A 20225-nucleotide genomic window follows, 5' to 3' on the forward strand; every position below is an offset into this window, starting at 1 on the left:
AAATAAGCCCTCCAGAATGTAGAAGAGCAATTGACATTTGCAACACGTGAACAGCTGTGATTTGAAATTGATTGAATTCTCCAAATCCACTCAGCTAGGATTGCTTTGATGGGCTACATTTTAAACTGAATCCTACAGACATTTGATATCTGATAGAAGCTATAAATCATGGCACAGGAAGGAACTGTTGTTTTAAAAAAAGCACAAGGAGTCTAATTTTAGCAAACGAACACTGACAAACGAATGGCTGTTGGGGAATATTAGATGTGTTTTCTCCAATTGACGTTCATAGCCAAAATCAAGTCCTTTTCTTTATATAATTTTCAGATCTGGAAAGGTCATCTGTGCTTTTATGTAATCAAATTTAAACTATTTTAACTATATTCAGGGCTCAGTCAGAAAGCTCCCGCCTCCAGCTGGTTCAAAATGCAGCTGCTAGTCTTTAAGAGACAAGATCATATTACACCCACCCTTGTATCTTTGCACTGGTTGCCCATAAATTGATTTTAAGATTCTACTGATAATGTTTAAAGCTTTACAGGGTAGGCTCTTAGTTCCATGTTAGATATGTTAGTCCACAATTGATACCTCACTAGCCTCAGCTGTGGAACTCACTGCCTGTGCATCTCAGGCTACATACTGTAAATCAGTATTTTAAATCACTTATGAACTATTATAATTTCTTATTCATTTTTAGTCCTCTTTCCATCTCATTTTTGGTGCTTTTTTGTCTTGGTGAACTATATTTTTTCCCCCTTGTGCTTTGTAACTTTGTTTTAAAAATTCTATTCTCTTGAACAGGGTATATTATGGGAACATTCGGTGTCTACGTGTCTACACATATGTGAAGACTGTAAAAACAAGATATACAGACAAGAGCATCTGCATAAATCCTGAAGACAAAACAATTAATGTGTCTGTCTTTCTCGGCTCTTGAAAACATCTTGCCTCTTCTCCTGATGTTCATGTTGTAGCAATATGCATACGACTGTTGAATCTTATACAAAGGTTTTGTACAAATCAATGCCCTCCCATACACCGCTCTTCTCATTCCCATGCCTGTGTCCGTTTTCTAGGCTCTGCGCAGTTTTTTTCCTTCTGCATTTCTCCTCCCTCAACTCAGACACTCCCGGAAGTGCCGTTGATGGAGCCTGGCCTGTGGGAGTGGGCAGAGAGCCAGCAGTGGCCAGAAATTTCCAGTTCCAACTGGATCTCACGGAGGGGGGGAGCCATCGCCCATACACAGAGGTAGGCAGTGAGAAAATATACCAGCCGCCTCCAAAGATTCCCCTGTAGAACTCCCTCGTCAAACCGCATGTGTCGCTAAATGCATTCTGAGCTATGTAGTCTGCTGTGTGCAGCTGTGATGCAGTCAAACGCCAAACAGCAGAGAATAGTGGAGAGCCAGTGGCTCCTGTCAGATCCTATTTGTCTGGTTGTGTAGAGCCACACAAAAACATTCTGATGTCTTCTGAGGGTAAGCGCAATCGCAGTGAAAACATTTCAAAATGTTGCCGTTAGTGTGCAGGGAAACCTCATAATACGACATTGTACATTCAAAACAGATATGACAGGTTAAATCCAAAGACTAGAGGTTTGAGATTGTGGTTTCCAGTGAACTTAAAAAAGCATGTACATTTACTGAAATATACATATAAGTTGCACTGATAATAAAGTGTCTCGTAAGGATACAATGATTTGGTGAGTTTGAGTTCAAAATCTCCATGCTTGCATGGGAAAATGGATTCTGTATGTATGCATCAATGTCATAATGGCTACCTGTTGAATGATGTGATGTGTGTACAGGTGTGTGCCCATCAATCTACTTGATCATGAGAAGTTTTAAGGTAGAGTGGCTTGTATGATAACAATAATAATAATAATAACTAGTCTATACCCGTCCGGGGATACGAACACCCAAAGTATGCGCAGTTTGGGTTATAAGCTGTGCACAGACAGTAGGCCTATATCAGGGATGGAAAGTGACTTTGTATTTGGTACCTGCAACAGTTCCAACACACACACACACACACACGTGCACGTCCCGTCGCTGCGTCGTGGACCCACAGCGAACACACACACCCGCTCATAAACAGTTCCAACACACACACACACACACACAGCGTACGTGCATGTGCGCACGCATGCACACACGCGCACACCCACACACACACACACACACACACACACACACACACACACACACACACACACACACACACACACACACACACACACACACACACACACACACACACACACACAAACACACACAGACCCGTCGCACCTGGATTAGAACATTGCGCGTGTGAATCTGCATGCTTGTGGCATGAAGATGATATCCAAAGCACCCTCCCTCTCATGAAACGCAGTGTGTGTGGACACGGGCCTAACAGCCATAAAACTGTAGTGGTGATATTATGTATTATAATGCTCTTCCTGGGGGACTTACGGGTAGGCAGCAGCCCAGATGGCAGCATAAGTGAGAACGCTTCTGACGAACTCGAATAAAAGCCCAGTAGAACTTAAATAAACACATATAATGCTCTCCCAGTATAACCAACCGATTGGTGTGAGGACTCTAGATGTGAAAATTCCTCAAGCACAAGCTGAAGCATGCGCTTCCATGAGTTGGAACCAAACTGGACCAGGTTTGCTAGATAACACCTGTTCCCAATTTGGCCACGTGCTGACAAACAATTGACAAGAGATAAAAGCTTGACGTGAGTCAAAGTGTGTTTCTCAGTTATTAGTTTAGTTATTAACTAAATATGTATCGTGTTCATCTGCAATGCAGTCAAACATGAAAAGTTAAACAATTCCAAAGCTTAACGTGTCTTGAGAATGATTGGTCGTTTGAGCAGACACCTTCACTTGGACACAGGAGAGTGCAGTTCCACTCACCTGCCACTGGTGCTGCTGCTGCTGCTGCTGACAGAGTCCGAGCTGGACGAGCGGCTGTGCGAGCCAGAGCCACTGTGGGAGCGGGCTGGACGGGTGGCTTGGCTTGCCAGTCTCTGAGGAGAGGGGTTTCTTGAATGGGTAGAGTGTGTCGGAGAGCGGCTGCGGCTGTGGCGAAACGGCCGGTCCCCACGTCGCCCCCTCTCTTCCCGGTATAGGTCCCTGTGCACCACGCTCGCTAAAGTAAAAGGCTCTCTGGCACGAGACTCGTAGCGCGGCTCTGGCGTCTCAAAGCGACACGGGCTTCGGCTATGCGAGCGGTAGAATCCCACCGTGCCGGCTGCCGAGGCGCCGCTTCCTCCTGGCGTGGCCCCGCCCCCCCCACCACCACCTGTTCCACTGACACTGGCGACGGCGCTGACGATGCTGGTGCCAACTACCGCCGAGACTGTCCCCCCACTCCCGCTGGAGGCACCAGAACCGCTCCCACTCGTGCTTAGAGTCCTCTCCCTGGTGTAATAGTCCGTTTCATAGTGCCGCTGACGGTCGAAGCTGCTGCCAGCGCGCTCGTGATGTCCATAGGCACCGTGATCGTACGCTCGATCTCGACTTTCAGCAGCCCTGAGTGACAAGAAGAGGGACGGGATGGAGAGACATGGGCAGAAAGAAAAACACCTGTTAGACAGGCATCTGACAGAAGCATGAAAAGCTTCTTGCATCGAACAGTCAGGACAATCAGGACAGGTGACAGACAGTGTCAAAACAGGACATTTTGAAGCATTTTTTAAAAAGTTGTAATTTTGGAATCTGATTATTTGATGTGAATAATAAGTTTGGCATGAGTGACACAAAGCTAAAGGCTTTAAAGGATTTAAATGGCTAGAGAGTATTGAGATTAGTTAGGTTTTCCCACCGAGTGCTTTTTTTAATAAACTGGTCTACAATTAAAACAGTATTTTAAGTGGGCCAAGAAGCCAAAGTAGGTCATGAGGTGAAAACAAAGAATAACTTATAATAAAGCAATATTAATTATTCAAACCGAAATCTTGAATTTACATTTGGTAGATTTCATTCACTTATCTGTGTTATACGACATCAGTACCACAGTTTGATTCAAATTAACCAAGAAATGTGTCAGATTGTGGAACATGGCTGGGTTTAACAAGGGGTCAAAACCTTCCTTGTTAGATTTACTAATGACAAGCTTTGCTTGCCAGGTTAGTTGAAGAAAATCTAGATTCAACATTTTATTATATGTTTCATATTGTGATTAACGGTCTAATCCTGGGCAATTTGTGTTTTTACAGATGCTACAAATGTCATGATAACCGATTAATATCATCTGTATTTCTACATAAAAATAAAATGTTTGCCAGTCAACAAACTTGACTTCACTCAATATTAAATGGCATTGCCACTGAATTTGTCAATAGCTACAAATACTTTGGAATTTGGTTGGGACAAAGCACAACATTGAAATTCACACTAATTTGTTTCTCTATGTCTTCAAGGATTACAGTTGCTGGGCTTTCCCTGCCTCAGCTTGACTATGGTGATATTGTTTCTAGATTTGCTCGTTACTGTACCTTGGCTAGGCTTGTCCCCCTGCATCATTCAGCGTTAAGATACATTCTTAATTATATTCCAAACACCCATCACTGTATTTTGTACAACTCAGTTGATTGGCCATCCCTTGCAAGACGCAGGATGCAACACTGGTATATTTTTACGGTGTGGCTCAGCAGGAGGCTAGCGTGTTTCCATAACTTCCGTAAGTGTTTTTGTGCAGAGCTAATTTCGCAAACCGCTATACTGATAAGCGCCGACTGTCTTGTGCATACTGCCAGTAGGCGAACTTAGTAACTCCATGTATTTTTTCCTACATTGTTTGGAATATGTATAATGTCAGTCAATGGGGCTTGGAGACCCAAATTTGGAGTAATACGTAATAGATGCGGCTTAATGGAAACAAGCCCCCAATGGAAACAAGCCATAGGCTTTCTTGGGTTTAAAATCCTCTTAGCAGACCTTGTATTGAACTTTCCTGTGCTTTTTTTTTGCAAACTGCTAATAAAGAATTCAATCAATCAATTAAACGATGTCACAGGCTGTCCGAGATCCACATTAGGCCACAACTTTCTCATGTGGATTTCAAGATCCACTTGATTCAATTCTTATAAATAAATATCCTTGATAAACTGCCCATGTACTGTACATGAACTCGACGGTTTCAGACTTTGCATGCTAAACTCAAACTTTAGTACTTTATCTCTTTACCAGATTTTTAAAGATGGATAGTAGATAAACTGTTCTTGTTTTTAAATTGTGTATTACTTAACACTGCTTTATTTAGTATTTTATCATTTTAGTGTTATTTTATACTATACCTCGTCTTGGCTAGGTCTCATATACAGTAGTGTAGGGTAGACCTTCATTAAACCCATGGGGGGAATTCAGTTTCTGCTTAACCCAGCTGATGGCTGCTCAGATGGTCAAGATAATCATGTGTGTGGGAGGGTGTTACAGGTTGAGTGTCTTGCCCAGGGACACACTTTGACAAAAATGCCGGGCGGACCAGGGGGCAAACCGATGACCTTCTCATTATATATAGTGTGTGTGTGTGTGTGTGTGTGTGTGTGTGTGTGTGTGTGTGTGTGTGTGTGTGTGTGTGTGTGTGTGTGTGTGTGTGTGTGTGTGTGTGTGTGTGTGTGTGTGTGTGTGTGTGTGTGTGTGATATATATATATATATATATAATTATTTTTTTACACACACAGACAGACTTTAAATCAATTGTCCCCTAACCTTGACTTCCGTCAACATAAAAGTCAAGGTTATGGGACAATTAAAACCCTGTCTAGTCTACCTTAGACAGTGTTCGATTTGCTGTGGGGGATGGGGGGAAAATCCATACCTCTGCTTTTGATACCCATCTCTGGTCATTCCTTTTTATTGCCAGTGGGGATATGCTTTATCCCTGCTCCTGGTCAGACTGAATTAAATACATTTACTTTTTGGAAATGCATTTATATACGTTTGATATTTATGTTGAAAAATATCATTATGTTAAGTACTTTAACCCTGGCATCCCAATTTTGGGCAAATTTGCTAAATTCATAAACATTTCCATTTTATTTATTTGTATAAAAAAAAATTAAAAAATAGAAGATCTACAAGCTCACAACGAGGTAGTTGCGATGCGACACGTTGTGAGCTTGTAGATTGACTATCTTGACCATTTGTTGTATGAAGGAGTATAGGGCTTAAGTGGCTAAGAAAATGTCCGCCTCTCTGTTTCGTTTACAAAACGAACCCTGAAGGTAGATAACAAATTGCACTAACTCCCATTTGAAAGACAGAGATGACCCCTTTCTCTTAGTTTTGAACATTATGCTGGGTTGCTTGCTGTAATGAGTTTCAGTCAGCTCTACATTAGACGCAAATTAATTCCATCAAACATAGAATGTGCATAAACAGAATGAATGAGACCTTGTAAATGTATTGCAGGAGATACTGCATGGATATAAGCCTTTACACTTGTGGAATCATTACTGTTGCCATGGTAACCTATATTGCCATTATTTCCTTGAGCTGCAAATATAAAGGCTCAGGCTATGCATGCGACTTTCAAGCCACAACCTTGTTTTTTTCCACATGCCTTGGAAATGCAGAATAATTCAATATTCAGCATGACAGAACGCAAAAGTACCCCTAACAGAGAAACTGTTAGGAAAGAAACACTTCTGAGTAGTTATAATTTGTAGTAATGTGTCTGTAAAGTATTTGTAAAGTGTCTTTGGGTACTTATACATTTTAGATTTACACATAGTTTAACATAATTTTACATTATTGTCCCAGTCCCCCTTTCTTCTTCGTTCCTTTTTGTATAAAATTTGAATAAAAAGAGTTATAAAGTTTTAAAATGTATAGAGTTACAGTAACTTACTAAACATGGGATCGGATAATTAAGGTAATTCTATGAGTGATGGAGTGAAATCATATCAGGCAATAAAAGACAGAGCAGTAATTTAACCAAGAAACAACCTAACTGCTGGTACAAAGTCCAGTGTGTGAACACAAGAACAATGACTAGGTTTGCACAAGCGCTGTACATAAACATGCCCGTCAGGAGCCGTTGCAGTTTGTCCATGAATGTCCTGAATTTGGCAGTGTATTAGGGTGACCATATTTTCAAACCTCCAAACCAGGACCCTTAAATTAAATGCACGTTCATGCACCTGTACATTGTGTGCCCACATGTAACATAGGCATGTTCACTAGGAATGGGGACAATCATTTTGGTGCTTAGTGCAACTAGCAACTGCACCTTTCAACACCGTGGATGGTGGTTAGGTAATAAGGAGTGGGACAGACTATGATAAACATCTTTGCTGAAAACAAATAGTCTATAATATTATATTATTTGTATTGTATTGGAAACCGTGACCAGTTGAGTGAATGTTTAAAACCAGGACATTTTTGTGTTTTAGAGATATTTGTTGACACTCAGGACAGCCAGCTTGAAAACGGGACACCTCGGACAAACCGTGACATCTGGTCACCGTACATTGTATGCCCACAGCTGTCAAGTAAAGTTTAGGACAAAGACAGTACATTCCATTTTCCATTCCATTTTCCTGCACAGGATTTACACATGTATCTCTCTGCTAAATAAGAATACAAATGTTTGGGTGATTTACTACATCCAAAATGTTTCATGTCAGTGTTGTAGAAATCGATATTTAAATCAATTTAATAAATGCAAAATACATCTTGTTAGAAATTACACAAGTCTAAGTAAAACACCTGTTATTTAGATTGTATACATCTTTGTACATATAAAGGGTTTTGATTGAAAGAATTTTTGTTCTGTTTCTCTGTAATGGCCAGTCAGAAAATAGCACTTTCCTCAATGAGGCAGGCATATAATTAGACATGAATCTCTCCTCCCTGCTTACTGAAGTGAAAACGTTCACATTTCATGAACTGAAGCATAGGTATTTGACTGTATAGTTAATGGATGAACTCTCCATATATTGCTTCCATCAGAAATGTTAATAATTGTACTCATGCGGTAACCGGAACGCTCGCCCCAAAACTCACTCGCCCCCATTTTTTCCACGGACCGCTCGCCCCTAGCGGTTCTTGTATTCGTTTTACTGAGGATAAGGTTAGAAATAAGTTTAGGGTTAGGCATAGTTTTACTGAGGTTAATTTAAGTTTAGGAATAAGGTTAAGGTTTGGCATAGGTTTACTGAGGTTAGGTTTAGGAATAAGGTTAGGTTTAGGCATAGTTTTACTGAGGTTACGTTTAGGACTACCTGGTGGCGACCGTTCAGAGGTCGCCGAATTTGACCTGCGAGGTGTTTTGGGGCGATCGTTCTTGTATTCATACATGCTGTATCCACACAGGCCTGCATTGAGTTTGTATAGCTACAACTCAAACCCTTCAATAGTTATTCAAAATCATTCCAAAAGCAGGACCTAGGTGGCGCAAAGTGGTTTTTTTTTTTGTAGATTTACTTATTCTAAGCAAATGTAAAGGTTTTCCATTTAATGGAACTAATTTCAACAACTTTGATAGGAATGCTGACAGTAGGATGTTGCTTTTTCTGAAAGTCAATATTTTCTGTGTGCCTTCTGAATTTTTGCAACAAAACAATTATTTTACGAAAAAGGTCAAACTGGTAATATTTGCCAGATGCAACACTAGATTTTATGGATGACAGAAATAGACCACGGGATAGTCATTTCCTATAGCATTATCTACGCACAATGTCATATCCAAGGTGGGTGGGGGGCTATTACAAGTGTAATGGCATTATTATTAGATATAATTTTAGATCACAGGCAGCAGTCTTGTCTTTTATTATTAAGTCTTTAAAACAAAAACACATTATAGTGTGGGACGAGTACAACGATTACATGGACCTACTGTGATGATGAAGAAAACAAAAGGCTTTAAGGAACTAGTCTAGCGCTGCACAATACCATAGGTACAGCATGTTCGTGGCAAATTCAATGTGAGCTTATTTATTTAATCATTTGTGTGCCGAATTCATGAATATCTGCTATGGCGCAGTGGTGTGTGTTGTGAAATTGATGGATTACCTTGGCCCCTAGATGCTCTGGAAAATGCTAATTTGGCAGAGGGATAGGCACACCACTCGATAGATAGCCTTCAATTTTGCTCTGCACAAAAACAGGCTTTTACATTATTCACTAAGGTTGAAAAAAAGAAATCTGCTATATATTTGACAGAATATCTATCAGTAGTTTATGATTACAGTATTAGTGTGCTACGGTGAATGTCAAGCACATTGACTGTTTCTGGGTTTAGTGAACATCACTGCATTAATACAATAGATTTATTTTAAAAGGACATCTTCTGTAGCATGTTTGTCATGTATTGGGATAAAACCAAAATACAGAATGCTTGATTAAGAATAAGAAATGCACCACTGGTTTTACTAAAATCCAAGGATACAACCAAAGTTACAAACCAAATGTAATATTATCTAACTACAATTTGAAACCATATAAAAAAAGGTTGACAAAACATTCCTTTGGGAGTAACTTAAGCTGAATTTGATTAAGGCTTATTTTAACATTTATTTCTATCTCACTGTGGCATTTTAAAAGCTAGCAGAAGCAGTATTACATTACAACATTCCACAGCTCTAATCGTTTAACGTGTTACATTAATGCCTGATTTATACTCCGCCTTACGCAGGTGTTGTGCACTAAAAATAGCAGATCTACAAGCTCGGAACGCATCACAGGATGCAACGCGTTGTGAGCTTGTAGATCAGCTATTTTCGGCACATGACACTTGTGTGCGACAAACTATAAATCACGCTTAAGCCGGCCTACATCAATAGGACATTTTTCACTTTGAACTATCACATGAAAAATGCCGGCAACATACAAGTATTGAGTATAGGGAGCACAGAGGTTAGCTGGGAGTAGGGTAAAAGTGAGAGGAAGCGAAAGGAAAACAATATACTGTAAGGTACGGTGCAGAGTCTGCTTAAGGACAAACAGGCAGTAATAACAGTCTATTTACTGGCTACTGTGGTTAGTGGGGAAAATGGAGAGAGACAGGGGTTCAAACTAGGAGGTTAGAGAGAACAGCTAAAATACACAGGGCAGGGCATACCAACCTTTTGAGAGAGTGGTAACTTGACCTATATTTCCAAATACAATCTAGGGAGATAGAACTTTGTGAGCAAAAAAAACTGGGCAAAAAAATGTTGAGTGGGCATAAAAATCGAAGCAAAATTAATAGGACATGTAATCCTCGTCAGCATGGCAGGAGACCTCAGGTGTGTGGATGAGCTGGCGTACACATTTTAATTATAAAAAACAAAAAGTCCTCGTCCCAATCCTTTTTGAGATCTTGTATGTCGGGGAAAATTTTTCCATATCCGTCCATATGTACCTCCAAAAACGACTGCAGAAAATATAATGTGCAAAAATACAATCAATGTTGCACTTTAAGTCCAGTCGAATAAAGAAAAAGTATCCAGGACAGCATCTTCAATATGCAAAACTCCATTGATTCCTCAGCGGCAATTAATCTGTCAAAAAGAAGTCGGTTGAAAAATAGTCTTTAATCTTGATCTGTAACAGTCCTACAACGTTCCCCATTGATTACACTGTGCATAGAGGTACAATAGTCTTAATTCCATCAGAGGGTAGAAGTGGTCAGCAGAAAAAAGAAAAAGAAAAAAAAAGCCTGTTACAATCCAGACGTCTTGTTCATATTCAGCAGTGTAATCATTCCCACTGGAAATTCTCATTTTGAAGTCCGTGGACACACGTACAAATCTGAAGTCTATCTGTGAATCCCCTTCACAGGCAGAAGAACGAGCAAATTATCAGTCCCGCAACCTCAGCTAATTCTATGGAAAGTTTTAAAATGCAGTTTACAGACATAGCATAGACGTCTCCAGTTGTATCCAAGGACAAGTATAGTTCCACATTTAAGAGGGAGTGAGGTAATCCATAGGCTACAGGCAATTAATCTCCAATGGCGGCATCTTTTTCTACTCCCAAATTTCCGTCACAGTTCTTTTAATTGTATTATCCAAACATAGTCCAATCCACCGCCCACGTCAAGACCGCAAGTCTCAGTTGTTCAGAAAGTTAAAAAAATATATAATAATCACATAAAAATCATCATGAAGTGAAAAACGGAAAAAAAGAAAAAAGGCACTTAGTCACTGTTTGTTGTCTCTATGAAGTTCGATCACCAGTAGAGGTCTCCCAGCACTGAACTGTAATGCCCTGAGCCCAGATATAATCCCAAACAAAACAAAAAAGAAAGAAAAAAAAAGAAAGAGGAAAACCCATACCTTTAGCATGATGAATATCCTTTAGGTGACTGGCCGGTATTAATCCAATAGGGGTGGTATACATATCCTTGTTAGATTATCCACATGACTCCAAATCACAAGGGAGGAAACCCCTCCAGGAGGGATGCAGAGTGATTGAGAACCCAATTTGACTAATCCAGACACTTGTAAGTGTCTCATAAATGTGTAAATATGAGCTCTTGGCTGTTTTGTAATATGACAGTAAAAGGGATGATATTAATCCACTGAGCAGGGCACTGTAACTCCAGATTAGGGGAATCCCAGGGAAGGACGCTGGACCACTCTCTCTCTCTCTCCAGCAAACTCCAATAATCCCGGGATTCTTTTTTTTATGATATCCAATATTTGCCCGTGTTTTCCACAAATGATATATCCACCTCACAGAGATGTTACAGCTCACAAAGATAATCCCCAACAGCCACTTACACTATCGACTACTGACAGAGATACGATACATTTATGTGCGGAAAGTACAAACATGCTCTCAGTTACAGCATATCTTGGTGTCTACCTTAAGTATGAATCCAAGAGCAATGGCAATGCTCTGAGGACTTTAGAGAGGATGCCTAAATGATTAATTCCTGAGTATGAACTCTGATTTATCCTCTTTAACCCCCAAACAAGTTAAATGAATAGATGGTGGAAAGATGCTTGGGGGTGAGGCGATACAAGAAAGCAAGGTCCCCCTGCCTTCAGAGAAACTTTGTCCACTTACCCGTCTAGTCTGCGTTCATAGCGTCCTTCTCTGCTGTGGAGCGAAGCAGGGGGCCCATACACCGGCCCCACTGCCGCCCTTGTGAACCCTGTTACATCCCGGGCCCGAGAGCCTAATGACAGGCTATCATCCAGTCCCCTTGCGGCGCTAGGAATTGTGCCTGGTTCATTGTAATCAGTGCGCAGGTCTCTGTCTCCCATCTTGTTGATAGAATTGTGAGCCTTCTGAGCACTTTTAATGTCCACGAAATCCACAAAGGCAGCGACTCCGCCCTCTGAACCCCGCTTAGGGAGGACCTTGACACTCTCCACTCGTCCATATCTAAGAGGGAACAAGGGAAGGGAAATGAGATGAACAGGTTTGTTACAATTTATAGTGTTTTTGTTAGCCACATAAGCCCTATATACTTTGTTGTACGACAAATAGCTCACAACACGTCGCATTGAGAAGCATTGTGAGTTTGAACATTTTGAAAATTCTTACATTTCTGATAATCTTATTATATTGTCATGCTAAAGTAAGTACACCAGGTTTTAAGTGGTTATAATCAGCCACATAGTATGGGCTCTTAGTAAAGTCACTGCATTTTTGTTAAATCAAGGCAATTTAATCAACTGTTCTCATTGTGATCCTTTAATGGTGATGGGGAGGAAGCAGTGAGCATCCCACAAATGGCTTTACAAACGACGTACGACTGTATAGAAAAAGGTACCTCACTCAAGGCAACGGTAACCCAGCAACTGTGCTTGAAACATTAGCACACTGCATATTAATAAATGCATACATTTATTCCGAACAATGCCCAGACCATTTCCATGAGAGGGAGGGAGGTGCTCCGTCTTGAGCTTGCGTGGGGTCTGGGTGACACGTGACTGACATCCTGGTTCACTGCTCGTGGGTTTCAGAAGAACCCACAGATACATTATGCAATGCCAGGGCTCCTTCACAGTAGATTTCTCAGTGTTAATTTAACTCAGAAAGCGTAGCCTACAAATGGAGCCAAATGTAGCCTACACCAAACCCTTACGGGTCTATTTGATTCCATTTTGCACACTCTCTCTTCTGCACACTCTCAGAATTAACCCTGAGAATGTCTGTTTGACTGCATAACACGCTTTGCACAATCTCCTTTTAAAATCAACTAATTTAGACCTTGTACAGTTGTAGGCTATAAGGCATTTCAAAGCAAAAGGCTGCTACATCAGTGGTTATGCAGGCACGTTTCATCATCGCCCCTGCTTTTTTTTTTGCATAATCACCCCTACAGAACCTACAATAGAGAAAATAACCTGGGAAATTGTGGGCATATTATGCATTAGTGCTGGATTATAACATTGTAATATTTGGATAACATAATTATAAACTTGGGGGGGGGGGGGGAAATTAGTCAACAACCATATCTTTCAGAAGGCGTCTGGGGGGAGATAGACAGACAGTGAAGTGCCCATAAATAAATATATTGGTATGCCCGTTCGTTCCCACATTGAATAGGCTCCGACGCCATTTTAGAAAGCTGTTCTGTTCACACTGCTTACTCATTGTGCCTGCCGTCCCCCATCTTCAATGACTTCTATCACACGTTGGGCTGTCATGCACCTGCATAGGCTACCCACCCACCCCGGCTACACGCACGTAGATGCGCGCGCCACTGTTGCCATGTCCGCTTATTATAAGCGACTTTGGGCTCATTTTTCTGTGAATTTGTTTGTAAATATTGTTACTTGCGGGTTTTTTTGGGCTTGTTTCTCAAGTGTAGTTGGTTATTTGGGGCTTGCTTTATTATTTTAACCAGTGGTTCTCAGATATTTTCATGTCACGGACCCCCAAATTAATATGTATTAGTCCCTAACCCTCATCTGAAAATGTTTTGTGTCAGGGGAGCCCTGTACCAGATTTGTGTTTCAAAAATCTTCCAAATAGTCGACGTTTAATTCCAAGATTTATTTTAAATAGCCGATCTACAAGCTCGTGACGCATTGTGAGCTGGTAGATCGGCTATTTTCCAATGTATACAGTATATAGGTTTAAGGTGAGTTCTTTAAGTTGCTTCTTTTGGGCTTGTTTTCCTAGATCTGGTTACTTATTTCTCTCACAAGATCTGGCAACACTGGCGCGCGCGCGCAAACACACACACACACACACACACACACACACACACACACACACACACACGGCGGTACAATGGAGCTGAAATAATACGGGCTACCTCCCCGACACCATTTCCCTGCCGTGAATTAACCGCTATTCTCAAACATCTACACGACGTCTATAGCCTCATTTATACTTAGTTGCACGCTGGTGTTGCATGCAGTAAATAGCAGATATACAAGTTCTGGCGCGTGGTGAGCTTGTATATCTGCTATTTACTGAGCACGACACCGGCACGCAACTAAAGTATAAACGAGGCTTATTATGCCGTCGATATAAATCGGTTCCCGAAAAAAAATAAGCTTCAGTTCGGCAAGCAACACCGTCGTAATACGTGTTATAAATGAGGCTTCTTTTTTTTGTACAATAGACTATAATGTGAATGTGAAATAGCCTTATATAACGAGTTGAAAAGTAGCCATTTTTTGGTGAAGGAAGGTTGCATGGAAAGACGCAAAGATTAAAAGGCTCCTCAATCTGAAGGTTGAAGACCGGTTTGACCTATACTCCATGGTATGGCGGTGTCGCGCCCCCCGAAAACAGCCAATCTACAAGCTCACAATGCATCCGAATCCTAGACCCGTGAGCTTGTAGATCTGCTCATTTTCGGTTGTACGACGGAGTCGCTATATAGCCTAGTTAAGCATTATAGTCACCGACGTCAAGCCGAAATAATAAAGCTCGAACAGATCAAATTGATCGAATTAATGGCCATTTGGAGTCATTACGGGACAGCGTTATATGATACTTGGTTGTTAATTGGCAGATTGTGACCTATTTTGCCTTAGTCATGTAGTTATTGAAATACGAGAAACCCGACATATTTGACTGAACAGACTATTCTCGTTTTGGATAGGAGCAGATAGGCGGGCTGCTATTTTTCCTTGACAGCAAAGCCACTTCCAGCCAGCAAAGCAAGAGCGCGCAGATCTCACACACACGCGCAGATCACACACACACACACACACACACACACACACACACACACACACACACACACACACATTAGATTCCGATAAACAAAGAACAGCGCAAATGCATGGACTCTGCAGGTTACGTCATGTAAATGTGGCATCAACTAAAGCTCAGTCGCAATAATTCAAAACGGCGAAATAACGTTGAGGCTTATTTATTTGACTGGAGATAACGTCTGATCGGTTACAGTTTAGGCGCATGCATCATTCAAGCAAATTCACATCCCAGGCAGCAGCGGGGGGGAGGCGAGTCGCTACAATGTTGCAAAGAGAACCCAAAGGCATCATTATACTTTAACTTCCTTCCTGCAAACAAATTAAAAGGTTACAACATCGCCAAGTTGCGCAAACGCACTTTGCAACAATGTTGCAGGGTGATGTCGGCGCCTTTGATATCTTTGGTTCTTGTCAGAGAGGAAAAAACTGTGGGATTTCTCTGCAGTATTTTGTCACACAGTAAAAACAATCAGTGTAAACAATGAGCCTAAATCAACACTGAGGGTTTCACTGTGTGATTTTGCAACATCAACAGAAAGAAAATGCCTGTCAGGGTGAAATGAACACTGAGGATCTTTACTGTGCTGGCAGGCTAATTATTAACCATATTTTGTTAGGAGACGTGCACGTGTGGGAATAACTGACAAACTCCTAGAAAAGTCAGGTGGAAGACTGGAGCAACACACACACACACACACACACACACACACACACACACACAGGGGATCAACCTTTGCTCATAGCTGAAGTTTGTTTACACCGGGTGGTGTTGTGTGTTTGTAGCCTATGGAAACGCTTGTTCTTGAGTTACCTCGTGGGAAAAAGTCCTAAAAAAGCCACACCACGAAAAGACCACATACACATGTTGTACATTAAAGTCTTTTAGGATATTATATTACAGTGCGAGCCCCCCCAAACATGCCACACAGTTAAAAAACTCTTCAGGTAATTTATCCATGTGTACACTCTCCAGAGCTAAATAAATAATTAACACTGGGGATTTGACTGTGTATATAGATAACCACAGTTTGGCTGTTTCCTTTTTTACCATGCATTTATTCTCCCAGGCAGCCCGCAATGTTGTAGGTAGCCTCAGCTCTGAGCTGACAGCACAGTGTGCCAAACGATTACAGGGGGGAACCTCCTGCTTCATCCCGACTTCAATATAATGTGATCAGAGATGCTGGCTCCATGCTGACTTCGAAGTCTTGTACATTTTGCAAATGCCTCACACACACACACACACACACATCAGGGTTTCACTCACCGCTTGAAGTGCTCAATGATCTTCTCCTCTCGCACATTTTCGGGCAAATTTCCCACCCATAAATGTCTGGTTTCCCGGACCATACTGTGCGCTCCTGTCCCCCGATCATACAGATCGAGTTAGCGGTGTCGTTCTCTCTCTCCACCCCGTGCAAAATGGTAGAGCTGCTGGCTGCAAAATAAACGCGACGGAATGAACGCTCCTCCGTGGAAATCATTGACTGACTTGGTCGTTCTGACCCCGATGTAACTATAACATTAAGGGGGTTCGATCCTCCTCGCGCAGGCAGGCAGCACGCTGTTTGATTATACTCTCCTCCGCTGTTGGTTGAAGCGCGATCCGGGCATCTCGTCGTGAACGCGCTCCCTCTCTCTAAAGTGTTCCCGTGACTAGGCGCGTCCCTGACACCATGCGACCTTTGGCTGTCGAAAGAATGCTTGTAGCTACCTAAAAAGATGCAGCAGCAACTTGGCTCGTAATGACGGGCATACGGCGCACGCGTGGCATTGTGTGAACTACACCCCCCCCCCCCCCAAAACCCCCCAATCCCCCCCACCCCTCGATGAGATCGTCTTTCTCCCCCATACGCGCATGCGTGAGAATACCCCCGTTATTGAATGTAAGGAGACTTTGACCAGCGTTGCCATGTCCGCTTATTATAAGCGACTTTGGGCTTGTTTTTCTGGTAAGTTGCTTGTAAATATTGGTGGTTGTTGCGGGTTAATTACGTTTTGGGGCTTCTTTCTAAAGTGTAGTTGCTTATTTGGGGCTTGTTTCCTATTGTTGTTTAAACCAGTGTCTTTTGATAGATTTTTTTTCAAGTCAAGGACCCCCGAGTTAATGTATTTGTCTGCGGACCCCCATCTGAAAATATTGCATGCCAGGGACCCCCATACAAGATTTGTGTTGTTAAAAAAAAAATCCAGGATTTTTCTATGAATATAGCAGATCTACAAGCTGACAACACGCCGCGTTGTGAGCTTATAGATCGTCTATTTTCAAATAGCGTATTGTGTTTAAAGGGCAAAGGGCTCGCTTCTTTTGGGCTTGTTTTCATAGACCTGGTTGCTTGTTTCTCTCACAACATCTGGCAACACTGGCTTTGACATCTGAGAGGAGGCTCGAGTTTTTGGAGAGGATCCCCTGACAGGCGACCGTCTCGTTTTGCAGGCTGTTTTAAATCCCAGGCATACCCTAGGTTATTGTGCGTGGAGGTTCCAAGAAGATCTGCTGAGATCGCAAGCAGAGGCAATTTAAAGACGTTTTTATGAGTTAGACCTTCAGTAGAGCTTAGTAAAGCAATGTGTTCTTTTGTAAGGCAGATTGAGGTCACAAAGTCAGTGTCGTGATCATCCGTATCTTGTCCTGAGTCGGTGTAACAGCTCCAAATTCTGATTTTCATAAGCTTCCTGGCCATTTTATAGCCTATTTTATGCCAAGTGTGAATTTGTACTTCCATGTACTGATATTCTCATGTCTTACTAAATAAAGTACATCAATCAATCAATCAAGTGATTGACAGATTATAATTTGTGGTTAATTTGTATTGTTGGATATAAGAGACCACTATATCTTCTATTTGGCCTTTAGGAAAGAGACCAAAAGAGAATGTGAATGTCTATTTGGCATAGAATTTTCTTGGGATAGGCTGACTGCATCCCCTTTACAGTCTTGAGCCAAGTGACATTTCGCCTATAATATAGGATTTTATATGAATAGGCAATTTTGTGAAAATAAATCATTATATACAAAGCGTGGGAATCATGACCACTCCTGGGAAACAAAGAGGTATCTGTAGGATCTGTGTGTCTGGAAAACTGTCTCTGTGAGCAAAGGAAATAGAAAATCTAAGAGATCATAGCTGAACAGCACAAAGGCTACCCCAATAAATGCTTTATAGCCTCTAAAGGGGTTGCAAGTACAACTTTGAGTGTAGATTTCTCAGCTAGCCTACTTGGTCTAGTCCGGGTTTTTTTTTAGGGTAGCGGTAGCCATAGGTAATAAATAGGTAGTTACACAAGCAGTATCAGACTCGAGTCGGGTCCAAAAGTCCAACAAAACAATCAAAGTGTAGGCCTACTAAATATATTTGTTTCGCCCCTGGGTGTAACTCAAATGATCTGAGGAACAAAATAAACAGAACACAATACAACGTAGATGTTTTTTTTCTTCTTTTTTTTTTCACGTTGGTCAGGGAAGGAACATTTCATTCTTTCTAAAATAGACCCACGCATGCGCAACACTGCGGTAAAAGGAAAAGGAGAAGGAGAAAAAAAAGCAAATACTTAAATAGGCTATAATTTGGCGTACATCGGTGTCGCGTGCCGAAAATAGCCGATTTACAAGCCCACAAATCGTCGCGGAGCTGACGTGTTGTGGGCTTGTAAATCGACTGTTTTCGGCGTACGACACCGGCGTACATCGAGGGTTAAATTAAAAGAGAGCGCATGCGCAGCGGACCGCCTCTCGTCTAGAAATAGGCTTGGTAAAGAACAGCGTTGCCATGTCGGCTTATTATAAGCGACTTTGGGCTTGTTTTTCTGTAAAGTCGCTGGTAAATATTGGTAGTTGCGGGTTGCGTTTTTTTGGGCTTGTTTCTAAAGTGTAGTTACTTATTTGGGGCTTGTTTCCGTTTAAACCAGTGGTTCTCAAACATTTTCATGTCAAGGACCCCCAAATTAATGTAGGCTATTTTTCTGTGGACCCAACCTTCTGAAAATATTTTGTGCCAGAGACCCCGTCCCCCATACAAGATTTTGTGTATTTGAAAATATTCCTAAATTTTCTCATTTTTTCCTCCAAGATTTTTCTTTGAAAATAGCAGATCTACAAGCTCACAACGCATCACACCACCTTGTAGATCGGCTATTTTCAAATAACCAACGTATAAAGGTTTAAAGTGCTCATGTGGCCAATAAATTGCTTCTTTTGGGCTTGTTTTCATAAACCTGCTTGCTTAGTTCTCTCACGCAATCTGGCAACACTGGTAAAGAACGTAACTGTCGTTTCCGAGAGAATAACTACCATTTCAATGGCGATCTTCACGGCGGTCGGGCGCTCCTCCTGGAAACAACCTAACCACCCCGTCTCCATCGAATTCATCTTCATTTATGGGAACTATCCTATTAAATAAAGCAATAATTCAATAAACCACTGGATAGTACAATTTTGCTCACTGTCAAGGCCAACATTTTGTGGTGGAATAACGAAACCAAAATTCCATCTCAGGCGATCCGAGTCCTGGATTATCTTGGAAATAAAGCGGACCGCTACGCAGGTTTATATTATAAACCCTCCTATGTTATTCCACAAGCCTTTTTCACGTGGAATAATGACGGAATAAAAAAAAAGAATCCCCGTGGAATATACATCCTGTCACTTCACAGCTTTTCAATAAAGATACACCCAATGGGCACCAAACCAGCGTCAAAATGTGGATTCAATTTGGGGTGGTCGGGGATATAATTTAGAGCAATGTAAAATTGTGTGCAAGTAAGGCTGTCACTTATTATGAAGACGAATAGGATATAACAAATGGCAGTGTCACAAATGGCATAAGTTTCTTTAAAAAAAAAAAAACTTTTATTGTCTTGAATTAGGCTAGTCCAATTATAAAAGAAAAAGGCTGCAAAGTGGTGTTTGACATTGCTCTTTGAATGTATAGAATACAAGAATGCATACAAGCTAAGTTTAAGTAGCCATTTCTTTGTGTAACGCCATTTTGTGTGACTTTACTCCATTAACATTGTTGTCAGCCATTTTGCCTTTCTTTTGAAGCTGTCGAATCTGTGATCGAGGGCCCAACGCCCACCACAATAACATACTGTAATAGGCCGTTGGTGTGGGA

At 41.4% G+C, this 20225-nt stretch overlaps 1 protein-coding gene across 1 annotated transcript in view; it reads right to left on the reverse strand.

The window, feature by feature from the left end:
• spen (spen family transcriptional repressor) overlaps positions 1–16795 on the reverse strand; it is a 31701-nt gene extending 14906 nt beyond the window's left edge. The window contains exons 1-3 of the mRNA XM_080445655.1: positions 16379–16795; positions 11993–12313; positions 2905–3522 (exon numbers count right to left, since the gene is read on the reverse strand). Of these exons, the coding sequence (XP_080301781.1) occupies positions 2905–3522; positions 11993–12313; positions 16379–16461 (1022 nt within the window). The 5' untranslated portion in view covers positions 16462–16795. The remainder of the gene's footprint in view (positions 1–2904; positions 3523–11992; positions 12314–16378) is intronic.
• Positions 16796–20225: the final 3430 nt, after the last annotated feature.

Source organism: Gymnoscopelus braueri, assembly GCF_963280865.1.
Source record: "Gymnoscopelus braueri genome assembly, chromosome: 12".
Lineage (NCBI taxonomy): Eukaryota > Metazoa > Chordata > Actinopteri > Myctophiformes > Myctophidae > Gymnoscopelus > Gymnoscopelus braueri.